The sequence below is a fragment of the Pseudopodoces humilis genome, chromosome 19 (assembly GCF_049639895.1).
Source record: "Pseudopodoces humilis isolate 2021_Gansu_Grassland_sample_001 chromosome 19, ASM4963989v1, whole genome shotgun sequence".
Classification (NCBI taxonomy): Eukaryota; Metazoa; Chordata; class Aves; order Passeriformes; family Paridae; genus Pseudopodoces; species Pseudopodoces humilis.
In genome coordinates this window covers 5,860,259-5,882,739 of record NC_142218.1, presented here as the reverse complement: position 1 = coordinate 5,882,739, position 22,481 = coordinate 5,860,259, and the positions used below count along the sequence as shown (strand labels likewise).

The window sequence follows — 22,481 nt, the reverse complement described above, 5'->3', positions numbered from 1 at the left end:
ATGTGAGAGAGCTGGTGCTGGACACTGGCACAGAGAGCCGGCGGCTCGCGGGGCACAGCTGGGAGTGGTGGGCAGCGGGAGGGGGTCGGGACCGGGATAGAGAGGGGTGGGGCAGAGGGAAGGGGGCCACGATCGGGTTCGAGAGGGGTCAGGATCCGGATCGGGCGGGGTCGGGCAGAGGAAAGGGGGTCAGGATCGGGGTCTAGAGGGGTCAGGATCCGGATCGGGCGGGGTCGGGCAGAGGAAAGGGGGTCAGGATCGGGGTCTAGAGGGGTCAGGATGGGGATCGGGCGGGGTCGGGCAGAGGAAAGGGGGTCAGGATCGGGGTCTAGAGGGGTCAGGATGGGGATCGGGCGGGGTCGGGCAGAGGGAAGGGGGTCAGGATCGGGATCGGGCGGGGTCGGGCAGAGGCAAGGGGGTCAGGATCGGGGTCTAGAGGGGTCAGGATGGGGATCGGGCGGGGTCGGGCAGAGGGAAGGGGGTCACGATCGGGTTCGAGAGGGGTCAGGATCGGGTTCGGGGGGGGTGGGGCAGAGGGAAGGGGGTCAGGATCGGGATCGGGCGGGGTCGGGCAGAGGGAAGGGGGTCAGGATCGGGATCGGGCGGGGTCGGCCAGAGGGAAGGGGGTCAGGATCGGGATCGGGCGGGGTCGGGCAGAGGGAAGGGGGTCAGGATCGGGATCGGGCGGGGTCGGGCAGAGGGAAGGGGGTCAGGATCGGGATCGGGCGGGGTCGGGCAGAGGGAAGGGGGTCAGGATCGGGGTCTAGCGGGGTCAGGATGGGGATCGGGCGGGGCTGGGGCAGTGGGCGGGGCTCGGAGGCAGCAGCGGGTCCTCCCGCACGCCAGGGGGCGCTCTGGCGCGGCGGCGGCGGCGCTTCCGTCGCGGGCGGCGGGCGGGCGATGGCGGCGCAGTTCCGTAGCTACGTGTGGGACCCCGCGCTGATCGTGGCGCAGATGGTGCTGCTGCAGGCGGGATACTACAGCTCGCTCGGGCTCTGGCTCGCCCTCCTCGGCACCCTGGGCAGCACCGGGCCCTCCCTCCAACAGGTCTTCAGCGACGAGGTGAGGGCGCGCCCCGGGAAGCCGCCGTGGGCACAGGCCCCTGGAGCGGGGGACACTTGCTGGGACTTTCCCGGGGGAGCCAGGCCCCGCTCCCGTGTGGGCATTGCCGGTGTTAGGGACAGCCCCCCGCCCAGGGAGCACCCCGGCGTGGGTGCAGAGTTCCCCTACCCCGTGTAGCAGCCCCCAGTACACAAACCTGCTGCCTTGTGTAAGTGCCCCAGTATGGAGGTAAAGTCCTCCCTCTGAATAGGTGGTACCCCGGGGTGGAGACAGCACTTGGGTGTGTGGTGGGTGGTAGCCCCCATACAGAGAGAGAGACACGTACAGGTGGTACCCCTGTGGAGAGGGAGCACCTCGCTCTATAAGTGACACCCCTTACAGAGATACCCTGTAGGTACTCCCGCTATAAAGACAGCTCCCTACCCCCTAGAAATAACCCCAGTATGGACGCATACCCTCCACCCCCAGTTTAGGTGGTTCCCTTCAGCACAGAACCAGACTTTTCCCTTTCCTGTAGGTGCCCCTAGACAGACAGACACGTCCAGCTCCTTCTGTAGATCCTGATCCATGCAGGGCTGTGCCTGGGAGACTCGGGCTGCGATTTGTGCCGCGGGTTCCTACTAATAGTCCCATGTAGATTTTAGGCTTCTCAACCCCGCCGGGGAGGCTCTCCATGATGGCCTTCATCCTCAATGCACTCACCTGGTAAGTCTGCAGCTAGCTGGAGTACCTGCATCTTGTCCTTTCATACCGTTAAGTTGTAAAAGAATTCAGTGTGATGTACTGCCTCTCTCCTAACATCTCCCAAAATCCCTGTGCCTTCTAAAGCATATCTGCTGAGGGCAGTTGGGAACTGCTGGCGCTTGGGCTTTCTAGAACCTGGAAAAGTAATTTCACTTCACTGCTTCAGTTTTCCACCTGGGAGTGAGATTTGCTTTTGTGGGAGATTTTACTAAAAGTTAGACTTAATGGATCTCAGCAAACACTGATCTACAAACACTAATGTATTTTGCTCACTGCACAAAAATTACTAGAGGACATAGTCTATTAATTCCTGCCTGTTCTTTGCACTAAAACCTCATTTTCCTGCCATCATATAATTAAAAAAATCTGTAAGCCTGTAAGTCTTGCTGCAGTGGCCAGGAGAGAGGTCAGAAACAACCTATTCTTAAAATATTTGAAGAAGTTTTAAAACCACTACACAACCAGCACTGACAACTTCTGATAGCTCTTGCTTCACCACCTTTTCCATAGGTCTGGTGGAGTTCATTAATCCCTTGTCTTTACTCTGCAGTGCTCTGGGCTTGCTGTACTTCATCCGGCGAGGGAAGCAGTGCCTGGATTTCACCGTCACCGTTCACTTCTTCCACCTCCTGGGCTGCTGGATCTACAACTCGCGCTTCCCCTCGACGCTGACGTGGTGGCTGGTGCACATCGTGTGCACGGCGCTGATGGCAGCCATCGGGGAGTACCTGTGCATGAGGATAGAGCTCCGGGAGATCCCCCTCAACTCTGCCCCCAAATCCAACGTATAGACTGGCCTGGCAGCAGCACGCTGCGTTAGTCATTGTTCCCAGCACAATGCGTCCAATGCCTCAGAATCATCCCTGAAGAAGCACAGCAGGTCTGTTTAGACTTTATGAATTTTTTTTGTTTTTTTTTTTTTTTGGACCTCGGTGACTGCATGAGTGTGAGCATCTCCTCTGGCATCAGCTGACAACGGGGGAGGAGCAGATGATTATTTTGTTAACACAAAGAATTGATATGACTGTATGGAGAGTGTGCCCTTAACTCTTCACTCATGAGACTGTGAAAAGCCAGGTAGCAAAACTTGGTGCGTGAGGAGCATTTGGAATTTAACAATGTGGGAATACCCTGAATGGGTAACACAGTGGTCAGCTCTTCTTGCCAGAGCTGGCACAGTGAGCAGCGGGACTGGGAGCTGCTGCTTCCAATCTGTGACTTGTTTGGGCTTTGTTTGGGAAAAGAGTCAAGGAAGTGAATGGATGGGGAGAAAGAAAATAGTTGTACTTACCTGAATCACCAGCTGAGACACTAAATAACCTGTAATGTTAGATGGGTTTGTTTGCTGTTTCCATGTTTGATACATAGAGGTGACAGACAGCAGTTTGCTGAAGAAATCTTTTGTAATAATAAAAATATAATGCTGCTGTGACTGTTACGGCTCTCCTGGGAAACTGAACACTTCAAGAAGTACCACGAGTGTCTGTATCATGGCAACAGAAGGATGCAGCCAGAGAACACTTGGCTGTGAGGTGCCCCTGTCTGGGACACATGAAATTCCCTACAATAAACATTTCATACCTCTGCTCTGAAAGGAAGGCATCATTGAGTACTGTCTTGGGAAGTCAGCTGGCATTACTCCACTTCAGAGGGAGTATCAGCAGTCCAGGATCTCCACATGTCCAGCCTGAGCCTGGAGCTGCCCTGGGGAAACCTGCAAAAGTGTCCTGGAGCCATGATGTTCCCCCTTGGATGGGCTTTCTGGTCAGGCTTCAGCAGTCCAGCAACAGATCTTGCCTGGTACAGGTGGTGTTAAATAAGAGACTGCTGTTATTTCTCAGCTATTCAGAGGCCTTTCAAATAAACTTCACCAAGCAGGGACATCCCTTTATTGCTGAGGGTCCAGAGCTGGGCAGTTCCTTCAGATCCAACAGCCCAGGTAAGCAGCCCCACATCCTGCCTGGTTTCCACTGAGGGACGTTGCCATGTTGTGCAATCCCAAACGAGGGCAAAGCCAGATCTAGAGACAGATTTTTCTCCTGTGCAGCATCTTGCTGCAGTAACTTCCCTTTGTATGTTAATATTTGTAAGTTTTAATTTGCATAAATTGTTTGCTAATTCAGCTTGTTGAAAAGTGGTGGGATGGTTTGAGACTGATAAAACTCTCTGAAGCTGCTCTTTCGACTTTTGTTACTGAGGAGCTGAGCTGTACTTCAATCCCTCTTCTCACATTCAAACACTGTAAATTGGGGCAGGATGACATCCTGCTGCTTTAGATACTCAGCAGGTCTCCAGAGGAGGATTTCTGTCTAAACAAATGTAACCAGCACCTTTTATATTGGGGGATTTCACCAGGAGTTCTTCCTGACCAAAGCCCCTGTAAGCAGGGTTTCAAACAGCAGCAGCCTTTCAGAGGGAAGAGTTTACACAAATGTTTCTCTGGGCAGGAGCCAGCCTGGAGGGCTGCCCCTGCAGCAAGACTGGCCATCCCTTCTCAAAATCTACTCATTTTTCACATACAAGGATACTTGTCTTTCTCCCAGTCACCTCTGCCTGGATATAAACTGGTCTCCAGTAGGTGCCAGTGTCTCCCTCAGAAAGGAGCAGGGAGTGTGTGTGTGGTTGGGATCAGGGCGGGGAGCAGAGGGCACTGCTGCCTCGGGGTGACAAGCACTGGCGTGCTGTTAGTCATGTTTTAAGACTCCTTCAGGGTCATTTTGTCCTCTGCTGCTTCTTGGTGCTATTCTTGAGAAAGAACATCCCAGTCCTGCAGGGACAGGGAAAGATAGCAGGTTTACTTAAAGGCTTAATACCACACCAAAGTGTGGTGTGAGCTCCTGTGTTCGGGGCTGTTCTTGCGCCAAGTAGGAGCTAAAGATTAATTACAGTGAATTTGAGAGCAAGGAGACAAAGCCACGTTTTCCAGCTGCTCCCAGAGTTGCTGTGAGTCTGTATGAACAGAGCTGCCACTTTTGTTCCCCTGCAAGAAAAAAGGTGAAGACTTTGGACTAAGGAACAAGGAACATTTAACCCATTTCTTTTTGAATACACAAAATACGCTGTAACCGCTTCAGCAGCTTCCCTGGGGGGGTGAAATCTGGGGACGGCTTTGTATCTGGAGAAGCTCACAGCAAGGCCATGAGAAGAATCCTTGACAAATGGGGCTTTAACACTGAGGCTGCAGGACATCCCAGGAGCTGCACTGCATCAGCATGAAGTGTGCTGTAGGATCAGAAATCTTTCTGAAAGGCTGCTGACTGCCTAGGAGAAATGAATTTGTGTAGTACTTTTCTTTTTATTTTTTAAAGGACTTCTACTGTAATTGTCCTAGTCATAGAGGAAGTTCTGCTAAAAATGACATACTGATTGAGGAAACTCATCACTCCCATACTGTGAGACCTAGTTTTCTCTCACATGCTTTCAGTCAGATTTAGAATCACCTTTGGCTTAAAAAAAAAAAATCTGCTGCTCCACACCAGAACAGTGGCAGATGGTCTTTGTTTCTTAATGAATCTTTGGGGTTTTTTTTTAGTGTGCAATACTTGAGGGATTTGCTTCCAGGGAAGATATGTCCCAAGACCTGCTCTTCTCAGAGATTCTGGCAGTCAGCCATATGCATCCATGGCTTTGGAAAAAGATTACTTGCAGATCTAATACTTCTACCTTCCCTTTCCCCAAAACAATTTCTACACAGAAAATTTTGAGAGGAATTGCCAAATTCAAAGAGAAAGCAAGGGTTGTGGGATTTTAGGAGGATGTGCTTACTTTTCCTAAAGGCATTAAACAGCTGTTCTAAACAAAAAACAGGTACAGGATTTGGAGCCAAAATACTCCAGTCTTGGTTGTACATGGCTTTCCCCTGCTTCAGCTTTCCCCAGCCACAAGAGGTAACAGGGAAGGGGGGAATAGGATCAAACAGCAAACAGTGCTGTTGGCGTGGAGTAAGAAGAAAAAAATGAAGCATCTCAGTGGTTCACTCCAGGTTTTACCGTGCTCTGATTTATCCTTTCTCCACTGCTCACCCTAAGGCTTTGTGCCCCAGATGCTGAGTACTAAATACATAAGTAACAACTCCTGCACTGAAGTGCTGTCTGAACACCAGCTGCTCTGTCCTGGCTTATTTCTTGGAATTTGCCTCAATTTCTTCATTATCTCCTGCTGCTGCTGCAGGAACAGAATGTTGAGGGATAGTGAAGGTAAGAGGAAGAACACGTGAATGCCAGAGGAAAGCAGCATGACCCAACACCACTGTTAGGAAAAAGATCCTTTGCTGTAGAAGCTTGCCTGCTGCCTGGAATGCACCTGGTGGGATGTGTGCAGTTGGCAGGGCCCTGGTTTCCCTGCTCACACTGAGCACACACCCCATGGCCCCGTGCAGACAGGCAGGACACAGAGATCCAGCAGTATTCTTAAAACACAGACTGCCTTGGGCTAACCAAAAACTGTGTTTCTCCAACATACTCAGAAATCACTTGCAAACCCCTCTCTTTTCCAAATACTTCCATGCTTGAACTGAAGCTGCAAAACTGACAACACTCTGAGCCACAAAGGAGACAAGAGGAGTCTGTGCTGTCGAGCAAGACCCAGGACAAATAACTTCTGCCATGCTGTTGGCTCTACAACAAGCTTTAATACTCTGGAATTACACACTTCTACCCACAGCTGCTTACAGATACCTCGGGGAAAGCTTTAAAGCAGAAGAGTCGCTATAAATCCCTTTTGTCCTCCTAGCTTGATACTCCCTCTTCTCCCAAATACTTTTCACCTCTGCCCTTAGGAAAGGGATTTACACATAACACAGAAGTTACTCAGGAATTCAGATGTGTGCAAGAGAAGTCATGCAACTGTGATTATTGTTCAGCAGGGGTTTTACCATGTCCTCAAAGAAAAATGACCAGTACAGGGCAGTAAGGTCTCCCTTCAGCCACCATCCCCTGCACCTCATGGAGCAGTGGGAAAATACCCATCTTGTTTTGAGTGCCCAAATCAAAACCCTGGAGAGTTGATCTGGTGGAAAGAGTCAGCAAATGAAATGGGTTTCCTTCCACTTGCCATAGAAGAGTGCAGAAGTGTCCAGCATTTATCCTTTTTCCAGAATTTATCATTTCTCCCCAAATTCTGTGCCCTGTATTTACAAGTTCCCAAATCTCCTGACAGCCAGATCTGTGTCTGTGCCTTGAGGCAGAAGGGGACAGGAATTATTCCAATTACAGAGAAATTTCAACACCCTGGAGATGCTGCCGAGCTCTTCCACGTCTCACAGCCGCAGGATGGAGCCGTGAGTTTTTGAGCTCCACACAGTGTATTCCTCAAAGGTTTGGAAAATAGATCTGAAAGATGCCACACCACACACTGCCATCACTTTTGTTGGGATACTCACAGAGCTGCAGTTTATAAGTTCAGCCAAGTGACGATGAGGGGGATGCTGAGGATGGAAATGTTGGGAACGCGGGTCCAGGCAAAGCTTTGGGTCGTGCTGGGGCTGCAGAGGTCGAACAAACTGCCTTGAAATTTGGTTTTTTGGGACTCCCTTCTCAGCATCTCCCAGACGGCTGCTGCTTCCTTCTGGCACTCCCAGAGCACTGTCAGGGCACAGGTGTGGAATTCATCCCAGTACCTGCAGCCAGGGAGACACCACGCTGTCAGTCCCTGTGCACTCCCACAGTGCTGGATGCCAGGCAGAGCCTTGCTGCCCTGAGCCTGCCCTCTGAGCAGCAACAGCCCTCATGTTTTCTGCAAGTTGCCCAGACTATTCATCCCCTCCATCATCTGCCAGAGCATCTTGGCTAAAACTCCAAATCTCAAAACACTGAAATTATTTATTCCTTCCCCCCCCCTCACTTTTCTCTGGAAGTCAATAAAATCCATTATTTTCCATCAACAAATGTTTCCCTGAGTATCTCACACAGGCTGCAAACAAAGGCCCAGCACATCTCATTCATCACTTTCTCCAAGCTTTCTCCAAGCAGAGTCAAGGGCAAATGGGAGCACAAAGCACGGAGAAGGACAAGAGCTCCCACAGGCTGTCACAGCTTTTACTGAGATACGGGCAGGGGCAGGAGGAGTTATTCACCGTGTTCTCATTAGAATCATCTCCATTTATCTGCTGAGTATTACTTTCACAAGTAGAAGCTGTTCAGTGGAAAGAGGCTTTTGGGGAGTACCAGAGGGAAAAGACGGAACAGGCATTCCTGTGGTCCTGCAGGAATAAAGCAGGAGCTGCTCTGCTGTCCTGTCCCGCATGGGCTGGGGCTGGGCACTCCAAGCTGGAAGACAGGAGTCTAGAGGACAGGAGCAATTGCACTGACACCTTCCCTGTGTCTGCCAACACGCTGTGCCACTTGTCAGGGAACGGATACAGCCCAGCTGGCCGAGAGGGGACACTGCACCCGAAAAGGACAGCACGGTGCTGGCTGCGTGCACTGTGCTGGAGATGACACTTTGTGCAGACAGGCAAACCTGAGCACTCTGCTTACTTAGACCCGGGGCTTACGTCAGAACACCAGCTGTGAGGGAGTTCATTAAACTGAGTCACTGTGGCAGAATAAACGTCCCCAGATAATGAGAAAAGCTGGTGCCAACCCTGACAACCTCCGGCGCTTGCTCCCGATCTGCAGCAGCAGTGGCAGGCAGCTCTGGCAGGTAAGAGTTAAACCTGACCCATGTCTTCAGGCAGAGCAAGCTCGGGGAAGGTGAAGGGGACTGGCAGCTCCAGCCTGGATCTGCTTTCAGCTGGGATGGCAATTCCCAGTGTTTCACCTTCCCAGCCCCCATCTGCTCAGGCAGGCAGGCTGCTGGCAAGCGCCTCGCCCGGCCGGCTCTGGGGCAGCGCTGCACGCCGAGCAGAGACACCACCAGCCCCCACAGCAGCTCCTGGCTCCCTGTCCATCCCTCATCCATCCTCCTGGAGAGGGGACCACGGCACCAGAAATGCAAGCAGGAGTGGATAAGGCTGAGCGTCAAAGGCAAATAATTCAGTAATATTTCCTGGCAGGCAGCTGGGACATCACCAGGGGAGATCCCAGGACCTGTTCTGCAAAGGTCTGTGCCTCTGAGCTGTAAGAAAAGCTCAGCTTGAACATTTCACATGAGCTTCAGCAAAGGAATCGCTCCTCCCGCAACCAGCAACAGCATGAGCTGGGCTGACTGCTTGGGTGTTTTCTAACACCAAGAAGCCTCCTTTAAAAAAACCCAAAAAACCCAAAAACAAACCAAAAAGTACTAGTTCTGTCCAAATCAGAGCAGTCCCATTTCAACCCACCCAAAGGCAGGCCCCAGAGAGGCTGTTCATCCTGATTCAGGCTGTCTCCTGGAGAAGGGGAAATACGAGCAGATCACAGCCTGCAGGGTGGTTTCTAGCAGCTCAAAAAGCGTGACCCCAGGGCACTCAACCCTCCACCTTGCTCTGCCAGGTTTCCACCGCTCCCGGACACGTGGGTTTTCCCTTCTTTGCTGTCTGCATTTCCATTTAACTCCTGTTCACTCCCCACAGCTCCTCTGGAGACTCAAAGCTGCCTCCATTTCTCTGCAAACATTTTACATCCTGCTCCCACTGCTTCTGCTCGTCTGCTTTTTAAGTGGATCTTTCCCCAAACCTGCCCAACACCACCTCTCATTACCCAGCTCTTCTTCAGTTCTGTTAAAGTTAACATCCTCCCAGTATCTTCCTCTCAGGGCATTACTACAAACTCGGGCAAACCAGGGCTGGGACAAATCCGAGCCTGAAGGATGCAGGCTCTACACAGAGAGGGAGAAAGCTTGTTTTGGGCAGCACGTGGTGCTGCTGCTGCTCCCGGCAGCGCTGGGCACTGGGGCAGAGCACTGCCTGAAACTTGGGGTCCAGGGGAGATTTTCCTGGGGTGCAGAGCGAGTCGGGTCCCTCCAGCCCCGCTCCTGCAGGCATGCAGGGTCTGACGGGACCTGTGCTGGGGGCTGGAGCTGCTGCCAAGGACCAGGGATACAAACTCTGATGGGAGACAGGTAGGAGATGGATGGATGGATGGACGGACAGAGAAAAGAAGCTCACCGGGTCTATCTGGAAGGTGTGGAGCACATGTGTGTGTGCAGGCACGACGAGACTCAGCAGGGCAGGAGACTTCAGACAGGGGAATGCCAAAAGCCAGGCTGGCCATGCACAGTACTCACCTGCAGACTCGGCGCAGCCCCTGCAGCTCGATGCCCTCCTCCTCCTCGTACGTGGCCATGCTGTCCCCCAGCTTGAGGACGCAGTCCGAGAGGCCCCGGTAAGCGTCGGCGCAGGCGGGTCCCGCTGCCAGCAGCCCGGCCAGGTGCCCTGCCAGCACCGGGGGGCGAAGTGAGCCCCTGGGGACAGAGCCCACCTCCGCCCGGGGCTGCCCCGGCTCGGCGAGCGGCCCCTTCCACACAGGACAGCCTCGAGCCCCCGCCACCCCCCCGGCTGTGCCCGGCGTTCTGGAGATCTGCCCGAGCCCGGCGGACACGGGAGGACCGGTCAGCCCGGGCTGCCATCCCGACACCGGCACTCCCGGCCGGAGAGAGGGACAGCGACCGGCCGGGGGACGGCCAGCGGCCCCGGCAGCGGGACCCGCCCGGACGGAGGGACAGAGGGAGGGAAGAAGGGGACACCCCATCTCATCGCCCCCTCCCCGCGGACACCCCAGACACCGCCCGGTCCCCCTTCCCAGACCCCCGCCCGGGCATCCCCTCACCCAGGGCGAGGAGCAGCACGGCCGGGCCCCGCCGCTGCCCCATCCCTCCGCCGGGCTCGGGCTGCAGCCGCGCTCCCGCTGCCGGTGCCGGTGCCCGCACCACCGGGGCCGGTAGCGCTCCGCTCCCTCCCGCCTCCGCGGGGAGGGCACCCGTCCCTCTGTCGCCGCTAATGAGCGGCTTCTGCCGCGGCTAATTAAGGAGGGGGCTGGGCGGAGGCAAAGGAGCGTCCAGGGGCACCCCCGGCCCCTCACCCCGCAGCCCCGGCATCCTGCAGCCCTGCACCTCCCCGCATCGCATCTCGCCTGGACCCTGCCAGAACCCACCGCTGCCCACGCTCTGCATCCACCTCCAGGCACCGGCGCCCCGACACCAGCATCCTCACCCCAAAGACCCGCAACCCCTGCCCACCTCGGCCACTGCTGCCCACTCAGGCGTGACACGAGTCGGGGACATGGGACAGTGGCCGCTGCCAGCAGCAGGATTCCAGGCAGGGCGAGGATCTCTTCCCTTGGCTTGGGTCTCCTGAACAGCACAGGAGAACACAATGGAGGGCGGGAAGCAAAGCCCAGGGCGTTTGAAGGGTCAAAGCCTTAAACAGCATCTACAGCTCCAAAACCTTCTGCCCAGACCCTGGCTCCGGCAATTCCCAAGGCTGCACAGCCTTTGTAGCATCAGTTGGGATTTTGCATGTCTGTGGCCTGATCCCAGCTCTCGCTCCACGAACCCCTTTGGCTCCAGCAGGAGGGGGAACAGAAAGTTTCCTGCCTGCTTTGGTGGCATTGCTGTGGAGGCTGGTCATGTGAGACCCCTCTTTGCTGGTGACAGCTTTGCTCTTGGCGATACTGCTTTGCAGCAGCCCAGGAACACAGCTTTAGCAGGACCTTCATAACTGGAACCCCTCCATGCACAGGTACCCTCATCCCTGGGACAGCTGTGCCACCACACCCAGACACCTGCAGCCCCAGGAACCCGGAGCAATTGGAAACCACAACTCTGCAAACACTGCATGTACCCAAATCTAATGCAAAAAGAGCTGGGGTGTGAAAACCAAAGACTATTTCTTTACAAAATATCAACAAAAACAATGAACTACAACATTTATTTGTAGACTAGTGCCACGTGCTGAATCTTCATAAGTCCTGGAAGAAAAGCAAGCAACACAGTCATTTCAGTCAGGCTACTGATACATTTGTAGTTCCATTTGCCACCAGCCTGGGACATGCAGGGGAGAGCCTGGCCCAGAGGCGTCACCACATGCCCACAGCTAGCTGCAGGGACAAGCCAGCCCCGAGGGCTCTTCCCAAGAACCCGCACAATGTCCCAGGATACAGGGCTGCTCCATGGCACTAAGAGCAAAGCCTGTGCAGAACAGCTCAGCTGCCCGTAAAGAAGTGAGATATGATGAAGAGGAAATTCCTCTGGGACAGGCACTCTCTACCAGCCCAGCCTGCTCGTTCTTTGGCCGAGGCTGGTGTCCTGCTGCCCACTCACCACCTCCCAGCTCCACCTGCTCTCGTGCCAGCAGCTGGCAAGCAGGGATGTCTATACGGCGTGGGGTGCGACCCCCGGGGCTTGGCAGGAGCCTCCCCCAGCACCACACAGGGACTGTTAGCACCGGGATAGGGATCCTTCCCTCGGGACAGGGCATGGCCAAGGAACCGGCTGGCTCCAGGCATAGAGCGGTGCTGCAAACCCCATCCAGACTCCCCCCACCTCGCCTCGCCTGCGGAGATTCTCGTTTCTCGGCAGCCACATTCCTTTGAGGGTGTTTATGGCTTTTCTGTCTCCCCGCTGTCCCAGGCTAAAATCGCCCCTTTTAAGGGAGCCACAGGACCACGGGTTGCTGGAGCTTTGCCTGCTGCAGGCTGCTCCTTTGCAATGTATCGCCTCATTTACTGGAAAAGCAGCCTTGCCTTGTTTTTTCTCTTGACTCCACAATTTTCTGATGGAGTCAAGCTGCAGTTCACTCCCAGCCCCATCCACGCACGCCTCACAGAGAATAAGATGCATTTTCACCAGCAAGTGATTCACCTGTGCCTGGAACTAGTTTGCCTTTCCCTTAGCTGCCGAGTCCTCCCCAGCTCCATCCTCACCCCGCAGCTCCCTGACTCACCTCCCAAACCTCTAATAAACGGGAAAAACCTGAGCAGGAGGGGCAGGAGAAACAAGTCGCCTTGCATTTTCTCACAGTTACAGGGACACTTTGATGCTGAGCCCTCTGGGGTCTTTTGGCAGGAGATGGACTCCGTGTCGTGGTGAGAAGAGGTGACATTCCGAGCTGGGCTCGTGACCTGGGCTTTTGCGGCTCGGGCGAGGGCTGTTGACACAAGACTGTGTCACTGGAGGCACAAGGGAGGCAGGGATGCTGCGGCAGCCGAGACAGACCCTGCAGGTTTCTGGCAAGACTTATTCTTTGGGCTCCGTACCAGAAGTGGAGACTCTCCACTGACTCCAGCGTCACTTCTGTCCTCTCTCACCTTTTGGCCCGGGGCAGGCATGCTTTGCTACGAATAAAAAAAGAAAAAAAATCATTATGTAGAGCTGGCTTGCCTACAATGGTTTAATTGGAATAAAATGTGTGCCCCGCTGAGCGGCATGGCTTGTGCTGAAGAGCCAGGATGAGTCAGGCTCGGTGCCGATGATATCAGTGCTTTTCCAACGCCCTCCCGGCAAGGCAGGATGAAGGGACCACGACAGCGAGGGGCCTGGGAACGTGTCACTCTGCACGAGCAGCACCCACATATGCCGTCCCCTCAGCGGGAATTCGGGATGCAGGGAGCTCTGGGGACCTCGGGGTGCTCCGGAAACCCGTGTGCGCACTAACAGCCTCCACGCCTCGCATCAGTGTGCCAAAAGACACAGACGTGTCACATAGCAGAGACCTGAGCTAATTCCCCGGCCCTGCCTCCTCGCCCCTCCACTGGCAGGGCCAGCAGGGCAGGGCAGGGCTGGGCAGGGCAGGGCAGGGCAGGGCAGGGCAGGGCAGGGCAGGGCTGGGCAGGGCAGGGCAGGGCAGGGCAGGGCAGCAGGGACAGGCTGATGCTGCTCGGGGGCCGCACGGAGCTGCGAACAAGCCGGCACCGGCAGGTACCCAGCAGAGATTTGGTCATGCAGCTGCTCAGAGACCATAACCCCCACTCGTGCTACATCAGCCTGGTACCCCAAGCCGCAGTGCTGGAATCCCACACCACGTGCGAACATCAGGCAGGAAGGACTGGGAGTGCCTATGGATAGGAATAAACATTTACGTGGACAAAATTCAAAACCACCGTGAAAAGCTGAAGCCAGCCCCAGGGTGCAGGCTCCGGTTACCCAGCACAAAGCCGGTTTTCGGCAGCAGGAGGTCCCAGGAGGGACCACAAGGGGTCCATAGGGGGGACAGCAAAGCAACTGTAGCCAAAATAGAGCTGGGACACAACCAGTACCCAGTCATCTTTTGTTATGCGGACAGTGAGAGGAACACACTGAGAACGGGACAGGCGTGACACGCCACAGACACTGGAAACTCCCTTCCAGCCACAGCAAGGGGCACAGTGGATGTCCCCCATTCTGGCTTGGCAGTGACCAGGCTCCGGGCAGAGCTGGCTCTGGGCAGAGCTGGCTCTGGGCACGGCGAGGCACTGACTCACCCTGCTGAGACACAGGAAGGAGGCGGCGGCCAAGTTCTTGGCTCTGCCAAGGAGCAGCCCTGATGTGCAGGACTGAACGTGGGAGAAAGCACCCCAGAGTGGGGTCTGCTGGGGATAAGGGGCTCACAAGGCCAACACTCAGATGGGGTGGGCCCATCAATACATCATGCTGTCCTCTCTCCAGCAGGAATGCGTGAGCTGGGCATTTTGAGAAGATAAGTAAAGAAAAAGCAAGCACGAACGGTAACTGTTCTCCCTGCCCAGGCAGAGCCCCTGCCTCCCCCGCCTCCCCCTGCACAGTTCCTGCCGGTGCAGGGCACCTGCAGCCCCCACTGCGGGCACTGATCTCTGCCTGGCACGGCTCTGCTGGGGAGGGACCTTCTGCAGGGACCATTCTTCGGGGCCAGGGACCCTGCATGGGGACACTCCGGGGGTCCCGGCAGCGCGGAGGACCGGGTACCGCGCACCCTGCTGTCCATGGGGGCCGGGGACCCTTCACGGGGACCTTCTGATTCTCCCTGTGGAGCGGAGACCCCATCCCGGCGGCGGGACTGCCGGCGGGACCCCGGCGGGGCGGGAGGCGCGGCCGCGGTGCCGCGGTGCCGGGAGCGCCGGTACCGCCCCGTGCCGAGCGCCGCCCCGCAGCGCGGCTTGGGAGAGCGGCGGCGCCGGGGGGGCCGCACTCATCCCCGTCCCCCTGCCCGGCCCGGCCCGGCCCGCTCGCAGCAGCCGCATGTCGGGGCCCGGGGCGCAGAGCCGCAGCCGGCGGCTGCCCGGTAAGTGCCGGCCGCGGGGTGGGCTCGGTGGGATGGGAGCGGGGCGCAGCACCGGGCGGGCGGGCAGGGCTCGGGTGCCACATCCCCTCCATCCTCCCCGCAGCGCCCACCTGATGACCCTGGCAAAGCGGCTGTGCCCCACTTGCCGCCCCCGGAGCCTCTAGCCCCGGCCGCCCCCCAGCCCCTCGCTGCACCGACCTGCTGCCGGCCCCGCTGCCCGGCTGCTCCAGGGCAGGGGCTGCCCGGGGGGCTCCGTGCCTGGGACGGGGATGCACGGGGGGCGGCGCGATTTGAGGGACACCCGCTTGGGAAGTGGCAGAGCTCGGGAACCTGTTGGGTCACGGGCTTGTTTCGGAGTGGCATCGGCAGCGCTCAGAGCCCCGTGGCTCCCGATCCCCCCGTACCCGCAGGGCTGAGGATGCTGAGCAGAGCAAACTCCGTGGCGAGCGGCGGGGCGAGCGGCAGACGGGGGACCAGGGCTTGCAGAGAAACAGCCTGCCAGGCACCGTGCCCGGGTCGTGCCCGATGAGCCTCGGGCACCGCGCTGCCCCGTTCTCATGCTTCTCCTCGCGTGAAAGGAAGCAGGGCCCCGCAAATAGCAGGGTCTTATGACACAGCCTCTGCCGGGGAAGAGCTCCGGGCGGCAGGGAAGGATATTTTTAGTGCTGAGACGCAGGGGATTTGGAGATCGCTCGGAGGAGTGCAGGAGATGAAACCACGGCACACACAGGGGTTACGAGGTGCCATGTCCTCTCTCTCCATTCTCCCCCCTCCCTTCTTTTCCCAGCAAGTAGCCCTGCCAAAACCACTGCCTCCCTCGCACTCGCCTGGTGCATTTCCTCTCATCAGGACTACGGTTATTTTTTGCTGTGCTGCAACACGAGGTCAGACGTGCCGATGGAGAGCTGTGCAGGGCATTAACACTCAGGCAGCCGCCGTCTGAGCATCCCATCTCTGCACAGCCTGACCCTGCGTAATTCTCCGGGGCATTCCCAGCTCTTCTCACCAGCCACTTCTCCCAAGGCTGAAGGAGCTGAGAGCCTTTGGGAGTTACCCTTGCTCTGCAGGGGTTGTGGTGGGGCAAGGTGACAGGGAAAGGCTTGCCATCTCTGCACAGCCCTGCAGAAGATGCCGAGGCAGCTGAGGAGCTGCATTGCCCCCCACCCATCTCCATGCAGAGCAGGGGGGCTGGGGGCCGGGGGAAAAGTGCATTCTGGCAAGCTGGGGACAGTGGGGCATACTGGGCTTCTCTGGAGGAGCAGCGTCAGGGGTTTGGTTTCCAGGAAGGCTCAGGGAGAAGGGCAAAAGACAGCTTACTTCAGTCCTTTCCTTCGTCAGAAAACTGACCAGTGCTTGGAGCAACCTCCAACTTAAACTCTGCTCCCCAGGACCTGCTGCTCCTTTCCACAGCCCATATTATTTTTCAGGACCTTCTTTAAATCCCTCGAAATCTCTGCAAGATATTGCAAAGCTGTGGCCTCAAGAAAAGGCCATTCCCATCCTCTCTTGGCCTTGTGCCTTCACTAACAATCCTTCTCCCAACCCAAACACACCCCTCCTATTTACCGGCACAGAGGGGGTTGTGCCGGGATCCCGTTGGCCATGAGGGATGAAAAGCACATTCCCTCACAGTGGAAAGGCAGCTGGGTCCGACTACACCCTGAGCTTACTCCCAGCACCTTCCAGCTGTGTGTGGCCCCTGCCCCATCCAAACTGCATCCAGGAGTTACTCCTCTCCCAAGCCTACTTTGGAGAAGGTGTGGATGGGAGAGCTGACAGAGCTTTGCCTCTCAGCCAACCCTCCCACGCCTTTCCCCGGCACAGCGCGGCCCCACGAGCGCACACAACGCGAGGGGTGGTGGCTCCTCGGTGTGCCCTGAAGGGCAGAGGGACCACTGGGGCCATCCTCGCCCACAGCCCAGCCTGTGGCCGTGTACCTAGCAGCGGGTGAGAAGGAAATCCCTGCCTGCCCTTCCTGCGGGGGATCCTGCCCTGTCCTGCCCGCCCAAACTCTGCAGCAGTGTTTGGCCCCAGTTCCTGTCCATGCTGCGCTGGCGAATAAGCCGTGAGAGCCGGAAGGATCTGAAGGCAGCGGGGCGCTCGGAGCCGCCGCAGCCGCGCTGGGAGGTTCAGCCAGCGGGGCAGAGCCTGGCTCTGAATGCTGATCAGCCTCCAGCCCCTCGGCTGAGCGGGCTGTAGTAATAACCATGACAATAGTAATAAAAGCCAGGCCACCAGCAGGTACCGACAGATCCCCCACGGTGCACAGGGCCCGCATTGTGTGTGCGAACGTGTCCCGCGGTGGGAACATGCCAGCCGGATGAGACAATCCCCGCGACTGACAGCCACAGAGTGTGACCGGCCGTCACATGGGCAAGGGCCGCGGCACGGAACGCCGCGCTCCTTTATTTCGGCGGCGGGGTTGCCGAGGGGCAGCCACACTAGCAGGGCTGTTCGCTCCCCCAGGGCCGGGAAGAGCCCTGCGAGGGGGGAAGGCTCCATCCCCGACTCTCACCGCGGTCACGGGTCAGGCAGGGCCAAGCACAGCCCCAGCTGCTGTCTCCCGCTGCCGGCGTTCCTTACATAATGGGATCTCAGTGCTCGTGTCCAGCTCCCCGACCAGAGCTCGAAAACAAGTTCATAAACAGGTCCTGCTAATTTCTCCCTCAAGAGAAACCCTGGCGCCCACAGGAATGCTGCCACCAGCAGCCGTCATCACTCTCCCCAAGGACACTTACTCCGAGTATCGGTCACGTGCTGGGGAGAGAATTAACAGCCCAGATCAGCCACATTCATGGCACTCAGGACAGCACCCAAGAGCATTTTGGTTTATTTTGTATTTGCGCTGCAGAAGGGTTTGGACACTGGTCCTTGCCTCCACACTGAAGTCCCCTAGGGAAGATGTCCCGTGGAGAGCTGGTCTGTCACCCTGAATCGCGGAGCCAGCACAGCCTCTGCCCTGAGCCCTGCCTCCCTGCAGCCAGAGCCCGATGAGCTCTCCTCGGTGCGGTGAACTGCGGCACTTTGCCATGGATTCAGCACAGCTGGGCTGGGGAGAACAGCTCTGCCAGGGACAGCCAGCTGCTAAAGGGAGACAGCTCCATGATCTGTTATCCTGAGCCCTGCACTGAGCCTTGACACCAAGAGCTTTGATCAGACACAAGGCAAAGACCCCTTCAGGCAGCCTGGATTGCTGCCCCAGGCATTGAGGAAGACACTGAGCAGCCCGACGAGGACCAGAGCCTCTTCCATAGAGTTTGTGGTGAGTCGTCCTGAGTCACGGTGCATCCCCACGTGGTGCTGCCAGCACAGCCCAGCCCGCTGGGGCAGGCACCTGCAGATGATGTGGTTTCACTGAAGGATGCCCTAGAAATGGGATGCAGAGAAGCCCTGGAAGAGCTCTCAGGAAGATGTGACACTGATCTCCATGACATCTCACCAGGTTCACCACTTTTCTCCTGCGTGTTTCCTGTGCTGCTCCATGCTGCTGGCAGCCAGCTCCCCTGCTGTCCTTGTCCCTGCCCCTGTTCCTGCCAGACAGGGTGGGATGCTGCTCCCTCTGTTCCCTCCTCCCCTGGAGGAGCAGAGGGTTTGGGCTGTGCTCAGGCAGAGCACAGGATGTTTGTTTGGTTTCCTTGGTTATTGCACTGCCTGCTCCAATAATCACATTTTCCTTCTGCCGGTTGGGCCAAGTGCAGCAGAAAGGAAATGTGGAATGGCTGAGGTCAAACACCAGCCTGAGAACAGCTGGGGCCACCAACCACAGCCTCCCTGTGCCACTTGAGTCCTTGCTATTTTGGGTACCCAGCCCAAAAGGAAGTTACCAAGATCAAGAATGCAGCAACAAGCTCCTTCAACAGCAGCCCAAGGGCTCCCATCACTCCCTCCCGTGAGCCGGGGACACAGGCACCGGCTGTGAACTGCGCGAGGAATTACAGGAATGAAAATGTTTGTGCAGGCAGAAGCCAAGCCGGCTGTGAGCGGGGATGTGAGCGGGAGCCTGCGGGCGTGGGTGCGGCTGCATTTCCAGTGACGGTGGTGGCGGGGGTGCGGACAGCCAGGGGTGACAGGGCTGCGGTTCCTTTTATTCCTTATACATCCTTCAGCCCAGAAAGCCTGGAGCACTAAGGCCAGCTCTTGACCCTGGGACTTCCCCTGCTCGTTAGCATTCACAGACAGCCTCTGTTTGGTAGCAGGGAAACTGAAACTTGAACGTGTGCAAACCGCGGCTGATCTCACAGCAGCTCCCTTTCCCCCTCGATAATTCCCTTCAGCAGTTGTGAGCACAGCGTATGAGCTCCCCATTGCTGGCTGCCCTGCACCTCAGGGGAGGGATCTGAGGCACAGCAAGTGCTGGTGACGCCGCTGTTCTGGTGTGTAACATCTATCCATGGTGACTAGATCGTGTACGGGCAAAGCAGAGCAGAAGGGAAGCACCAACCATCCAGCACAGCCATGCAGTGTGAGCTGAGACAGGCAGAAAGGCTCAGACAGCCCTGCCTGGTCCAACTCTCCTCCTTTTCTCCCCAGCTGACATGGAGCAGGCCCAGCGGAACCTGGATGCAGAGCAAATGCAGCAGCAGCAGCTGAAACTACGGGACCGGCAGAAGTTCTTTGAGGAGGTTTTCCAACATGATGTGGATTTCTTCTTCCCAATGTCTCACCTGCAGATAGAGCACCGGAGACGTACGTGCTGCGGGCACCAGCACAGGGCTGGGAGCGTTTCAGGGGACAGTGACACAGGGGTTGGAGATTGGTGGGACATCCCCAGCCTAAACAGAACGTGCATGTCCTGAACCAAGATGGGACCACGCTGCCTGTGTGTGGGTGTGCTGTGGATTACTCACACCCCTTTACTGAAGGCACATGGGTACCCAGAGTCTGGCTTTGGGCAGGCTGCATTTTGGAGCAGGGACAAGGACTGCAGTGACACAGCAGGGGCTTCCAGAGGGATGTTTTAAGGAAATGTGATTTTCCTGGGACCTCTTACCAGCAAGTAGAATTCAGTTCCTTGTGGCAAGGCTGGTCTCCCACCTCAGGGTCCTGCACAGAGCTGATGGTGCCCCTTGCCTGGCACTGTCACTTACCTTTTTGCTGGCCTCTGTCTCTGCAGCTCCCTTAGGCAGCATTTCCTCCATGGAGGTGAATGTGGACATGCTGGAGCAGATGGATGTGCTGGACCTGTCAGACCAGGACACTGTGGATGTGTTTCTGGGCTGTGGGACAGAGGAGAGTGGCATTGCTGGGTCTCTGCCAGGTATGTGCAGTCCCAAGCCCTTTGTGGGCAAGGCTGGAAGCCCTTCCTGCCCCCAGTGCCCACATTGACTCATTCCTCAGCCCCAGCCACCCTGTGGGCTGATCCACATCCACCCAAAGGCAGACATTGGTACTGGGTCTGTGAAGTTGAAGGGACCTCATACTGGGCTGTTCCACATCAGTATCCACCTCCAGAGCCCAGACATACAGACCCCTGTAAATACCTTGTGCTGCAGAAGAGCCCACACACCTTCCAGAGTCTGTGAGTCAAATTCCCTTGTCCCAAAGCTTCTCTGGAGCAGGCAGTGCCTTGTCACAACTCCCAAGGTCCTCACCACGCTGCAGAGCTCATTGTGGTGAGCAGGAAGGCTGCAGAACCTCTCCACTTCCCAGCCAGACCCCTGGGAGCAGGGCTGGGGTCTGCAAGGAAAGCATGGGGTGCCAGCACATTCCTCCCCACTCACACACTGTAGTGAGGTCAAACCAAAAGTCTCCTCGCCTGCTGCAGCCAACAGCCTCACACAGCATGGCTCTGAGCCGTGTTTCAGGCAAGATGGAAGAGAATCCACTGCCAAAAATAGGGAAGGAATATGCAGCAACTGCCCTGAGCCAAGCTGGGGATGTGAGGTGGGGAATGGCTGCAGCAGCCACATGGGGAGCGGTCAGGAATGCATAGCCCACTAAGGAGTGTTGGAGGGGCCATCCATGAAGCTTAGGCAGCAATAAACCTCCAAAAGCCTTTTTTGTTCTCATCACTGCTCTCTTCTCCAGGGACAGATGCCAACCAGTGCCCAGAGGAGATCACCCTGCAAGTGCCCAACGCAGCTGAGAGCAAGTCTCGCATTTCCTCCACATCCTCTGCCTCCACGGATCTGAACAGCCTGGACACCAGCGAGGAGGGGGCCGAGACCCCCGTGGTGCAGTCGGATGAGGAGGACCTGCAGGAGGACAGTCCCAAAGAGCAGGTGGTGAGAAGCTAGCAGCCAGCTTTGCCCTGCTCCCAGCCTCCTCCGTACGGACTTGCCAGCCCAGAAGGAAAGCTGCTGGTGCTCAGTAAAAGCCCTCCTGGACTGCTGCTCTGCCAGAGGGGAGAGATGGTTTTCCCCTCCTCTCCCTCCACGTGTTCTCCTGGCAGCCAAAGGAGAAGGAAAGGGGTACCATAAACTCCCCAGATTAACTCTTCAGGCTTTGCTGCTAACACTCCCTGCTTCATCACCCCCCTTCCCACACATGTTCAGCATCCCACAGCCCCACCATTCCCTGAAAGCCATCCCTTAGGATCCCAGCTCCCCCTGCCCTACTGACAAAGGTTCTGTTCAGACAAGCACTTAACGATGGCACAGAGAGAAATAACACTGATCTAACCAAGCAGTGGGCGTGTGTGTCATTGGGAGGAAACAGCATGGGGGATGAGGGTTCAGAGTGGACTGCAGGAAGGAGAGCAGTGTGCAAAGCCGGTGTGCAAAGCCAGTGCGCTCATCGTGCCATGCAGGAGCAAATGATGCCTCCTGCTGCACAGCCCAGGGATGGTTCCTGTGCCCAGGGCAGGAACCTTGGCAGAGAAGGGCTGTTGGTACAGCAGGTCACGATGGTGAGCAGCTCTGGCTTTGCAGAGAGCCAGCACAGACACAGCTGGCCTGAGCAGGGCTGGGGTGCTCGTGACCTGGAAGCAGCAGCCACGACACAGTGGGGACTTCCCACACAGATGGGCTGAGCAGAGAACACCAGCAGCTGCTCCTCAGTGCTGCTCCACAGGAGTGAAGGAGTGCCACCAACATGAGGCCACCTTACAGCCCACTGTGCGTGCTCACTGCAGCTCAGGCCAAGAGGAGTTGGGCACAAAGCTGGCCACAGGACCCTTGCCACCATCAGTGGCTGCAGGCCAGGAAAGCACTGTCCCTGCCCCTGCATCAGCACAACGTGGTCACCATAGGGAAAGGAGTCTGGGAGATAAGCAACAGAAGCCAGGGAATGCTCCTCATCCTGGCTGCTCCCCAGGGAGTGTTGAGACATTACTGCACTGTTCCTGTGTCAACCAACACTTTGTGGGGTCAGCTGGAGTGCCCCATATCCGAGTGCAGCATAAATGTATTGTGTGTGCTGCCTTAAGCTGGGAAATTGATAAAGAAGAAAGGGCCAGGCTTCATGACTTTTCAGGTTCTAGCACAGGCACTTCCCTTCCTATATATAGGGTAATTAACAGCTCTGGATGGATGTTTTTACCTTTAATTTGGCTGATCACTTCTAAAATGCATCTAAACCTTTATTACCTACCAGTATCCTGTTCCAAGCAGTTGCCCAGTGTAAAACAAACAAACAAAATCCC

The 22,481-nt window shown here is 56.6% G+C and overlaps 2 protein-coding genes and 1 long non-coding RNA gene across 6 annotated transcripts; 2 read left to right on the top strand and 1 right to left on the bottom strand.

Annotated features, from left to right (window-relative positions):
* The first annotated feature begins 887 nt into the window (after positions 1-887).
* SYS1 (SYS1 golgi trafficking protein) lies at positions 888-3,244 on the top strand. The gene is made up of 3 exons (XM_005524667.3): positions 888-1,062; positions 1,700-1,767; positions 2,357-3,244. The coding sequence occupies exons 1-3, from the start codon at positions 901-903 to the stop codon at positions 2,595-2,597; spliced, it is 471 nt and encodes a 156-aa protein (XP_005524724.1). The 5' UTR covers positions 888-900; the 3' UTR covers positions 2,598-3,244.
* Positions 3,245-11,574: 8,330 nt separating this feature from the next.
* LOC148182804 (uncharacterized) lies at positions 11,575-18,154 on the bottom strand. 3 transcript variants are annotated; one of them, XR_015774147.1, is made up of 3 exons: positions 15,098-18,154; positions 12,608-12,998; positions 11,575-11,633 (listed from the first exon to the last, which is right to left on the bottom strand). It is a non-coding gene; the product is annotated as an uncharacterized LOC148182804 (long non-coding RNA). The 3 variants fall into 3 exon arrangements; XR_015774148.1 differs by having other exon boundaries at positions 12,637-12,998; XR_015774146.1 differs by having other exon boundaries at positions 11,575-12,998.
* DBNDD2 (dysbindin domain containing 2) lies at positions 14,258-21,523 on the top strand. 2 transcript variants are annotated; one of them, XM_014254248.2, is made up of 4 exons: positions 14,258-14,366; positions 19,430-19,585; positions 20,013-20,156; positions 20,927-21,523. In XM_014254248.2, exons 2-4 carry the CDS (start codon positions 19,435-19,437, stop codon positions 21,133-21,135), a joined length of 504 nt encoding a protein of 167 aa, XP_014109723.2. In that variant the 5' UTR covers positions 14,258-14,366; positions 19,430-19,434; the 3' UTR covers positions 21,136-21,523. The 2 variants fall into 2 exon arrangements, with proteins under 2 accessions (XP_014109723.2, XP_005524722.2); XM_005524665.2 differs by lacking the exon at positions 14,258-14,366 and adding an exon at positions 14,765-14,899.
* Positions 21,524-22,481: the final 958 nt, after the last annotated feature.

What these genes read in the sequence shown, in the direction of transcription:
- SYS1 (XM_005524667.3), top strand. Translation starts at nt 901, where the DNA reads ATGGCGGCGCAGTTCCGTAGCTACGTGTGGGACCCCGCGCTGATCGTG. An exon ending in AACAGGTCTTCAGCGACGAG is followed by an intron (nt 1,063 to 1,699) that starts GTGAGGGCGCGC and finishes AGTCCCATGTAG; the next exon opens with ATTTTAGGCTTCTCAACCCC. An exon ending in ATCCTCAATGCACTCACCTG is followed by an intron (nt 1,768 to 2,356) that starts GTAAGTCTGCAG and finishes TTTACTCTGCAG; the next exon opens with TGCTCTGGGCTTGCTGTACT.
- DBNDD2 (XM_005524665.2), top strand. Translation starts at nt 14,857, where the DNA reads ATGTCGGGGCCCGGGGCGCAGAGCCGCAGCCGGCGGCTGCCCG. An exon ending in CCGCAGCCGGCGGCTGCCCG is followed by an intron (nt 14,900 to 19,429) that starts GTAAGTGCCGGC and finishes TTTTCTCCCCAG; the next exon opens with CTGACATGGAGCAGGCCCAG. An exon ending in CATTGCTGGGTCTCTGCCAG is followed by an intron (nt 20,157 to 20,926) that starts GTATGTGCAGTC and finishes TCTCTTCTCCAG; the next exon opens with GGACAGATGCCAACCAGTGC.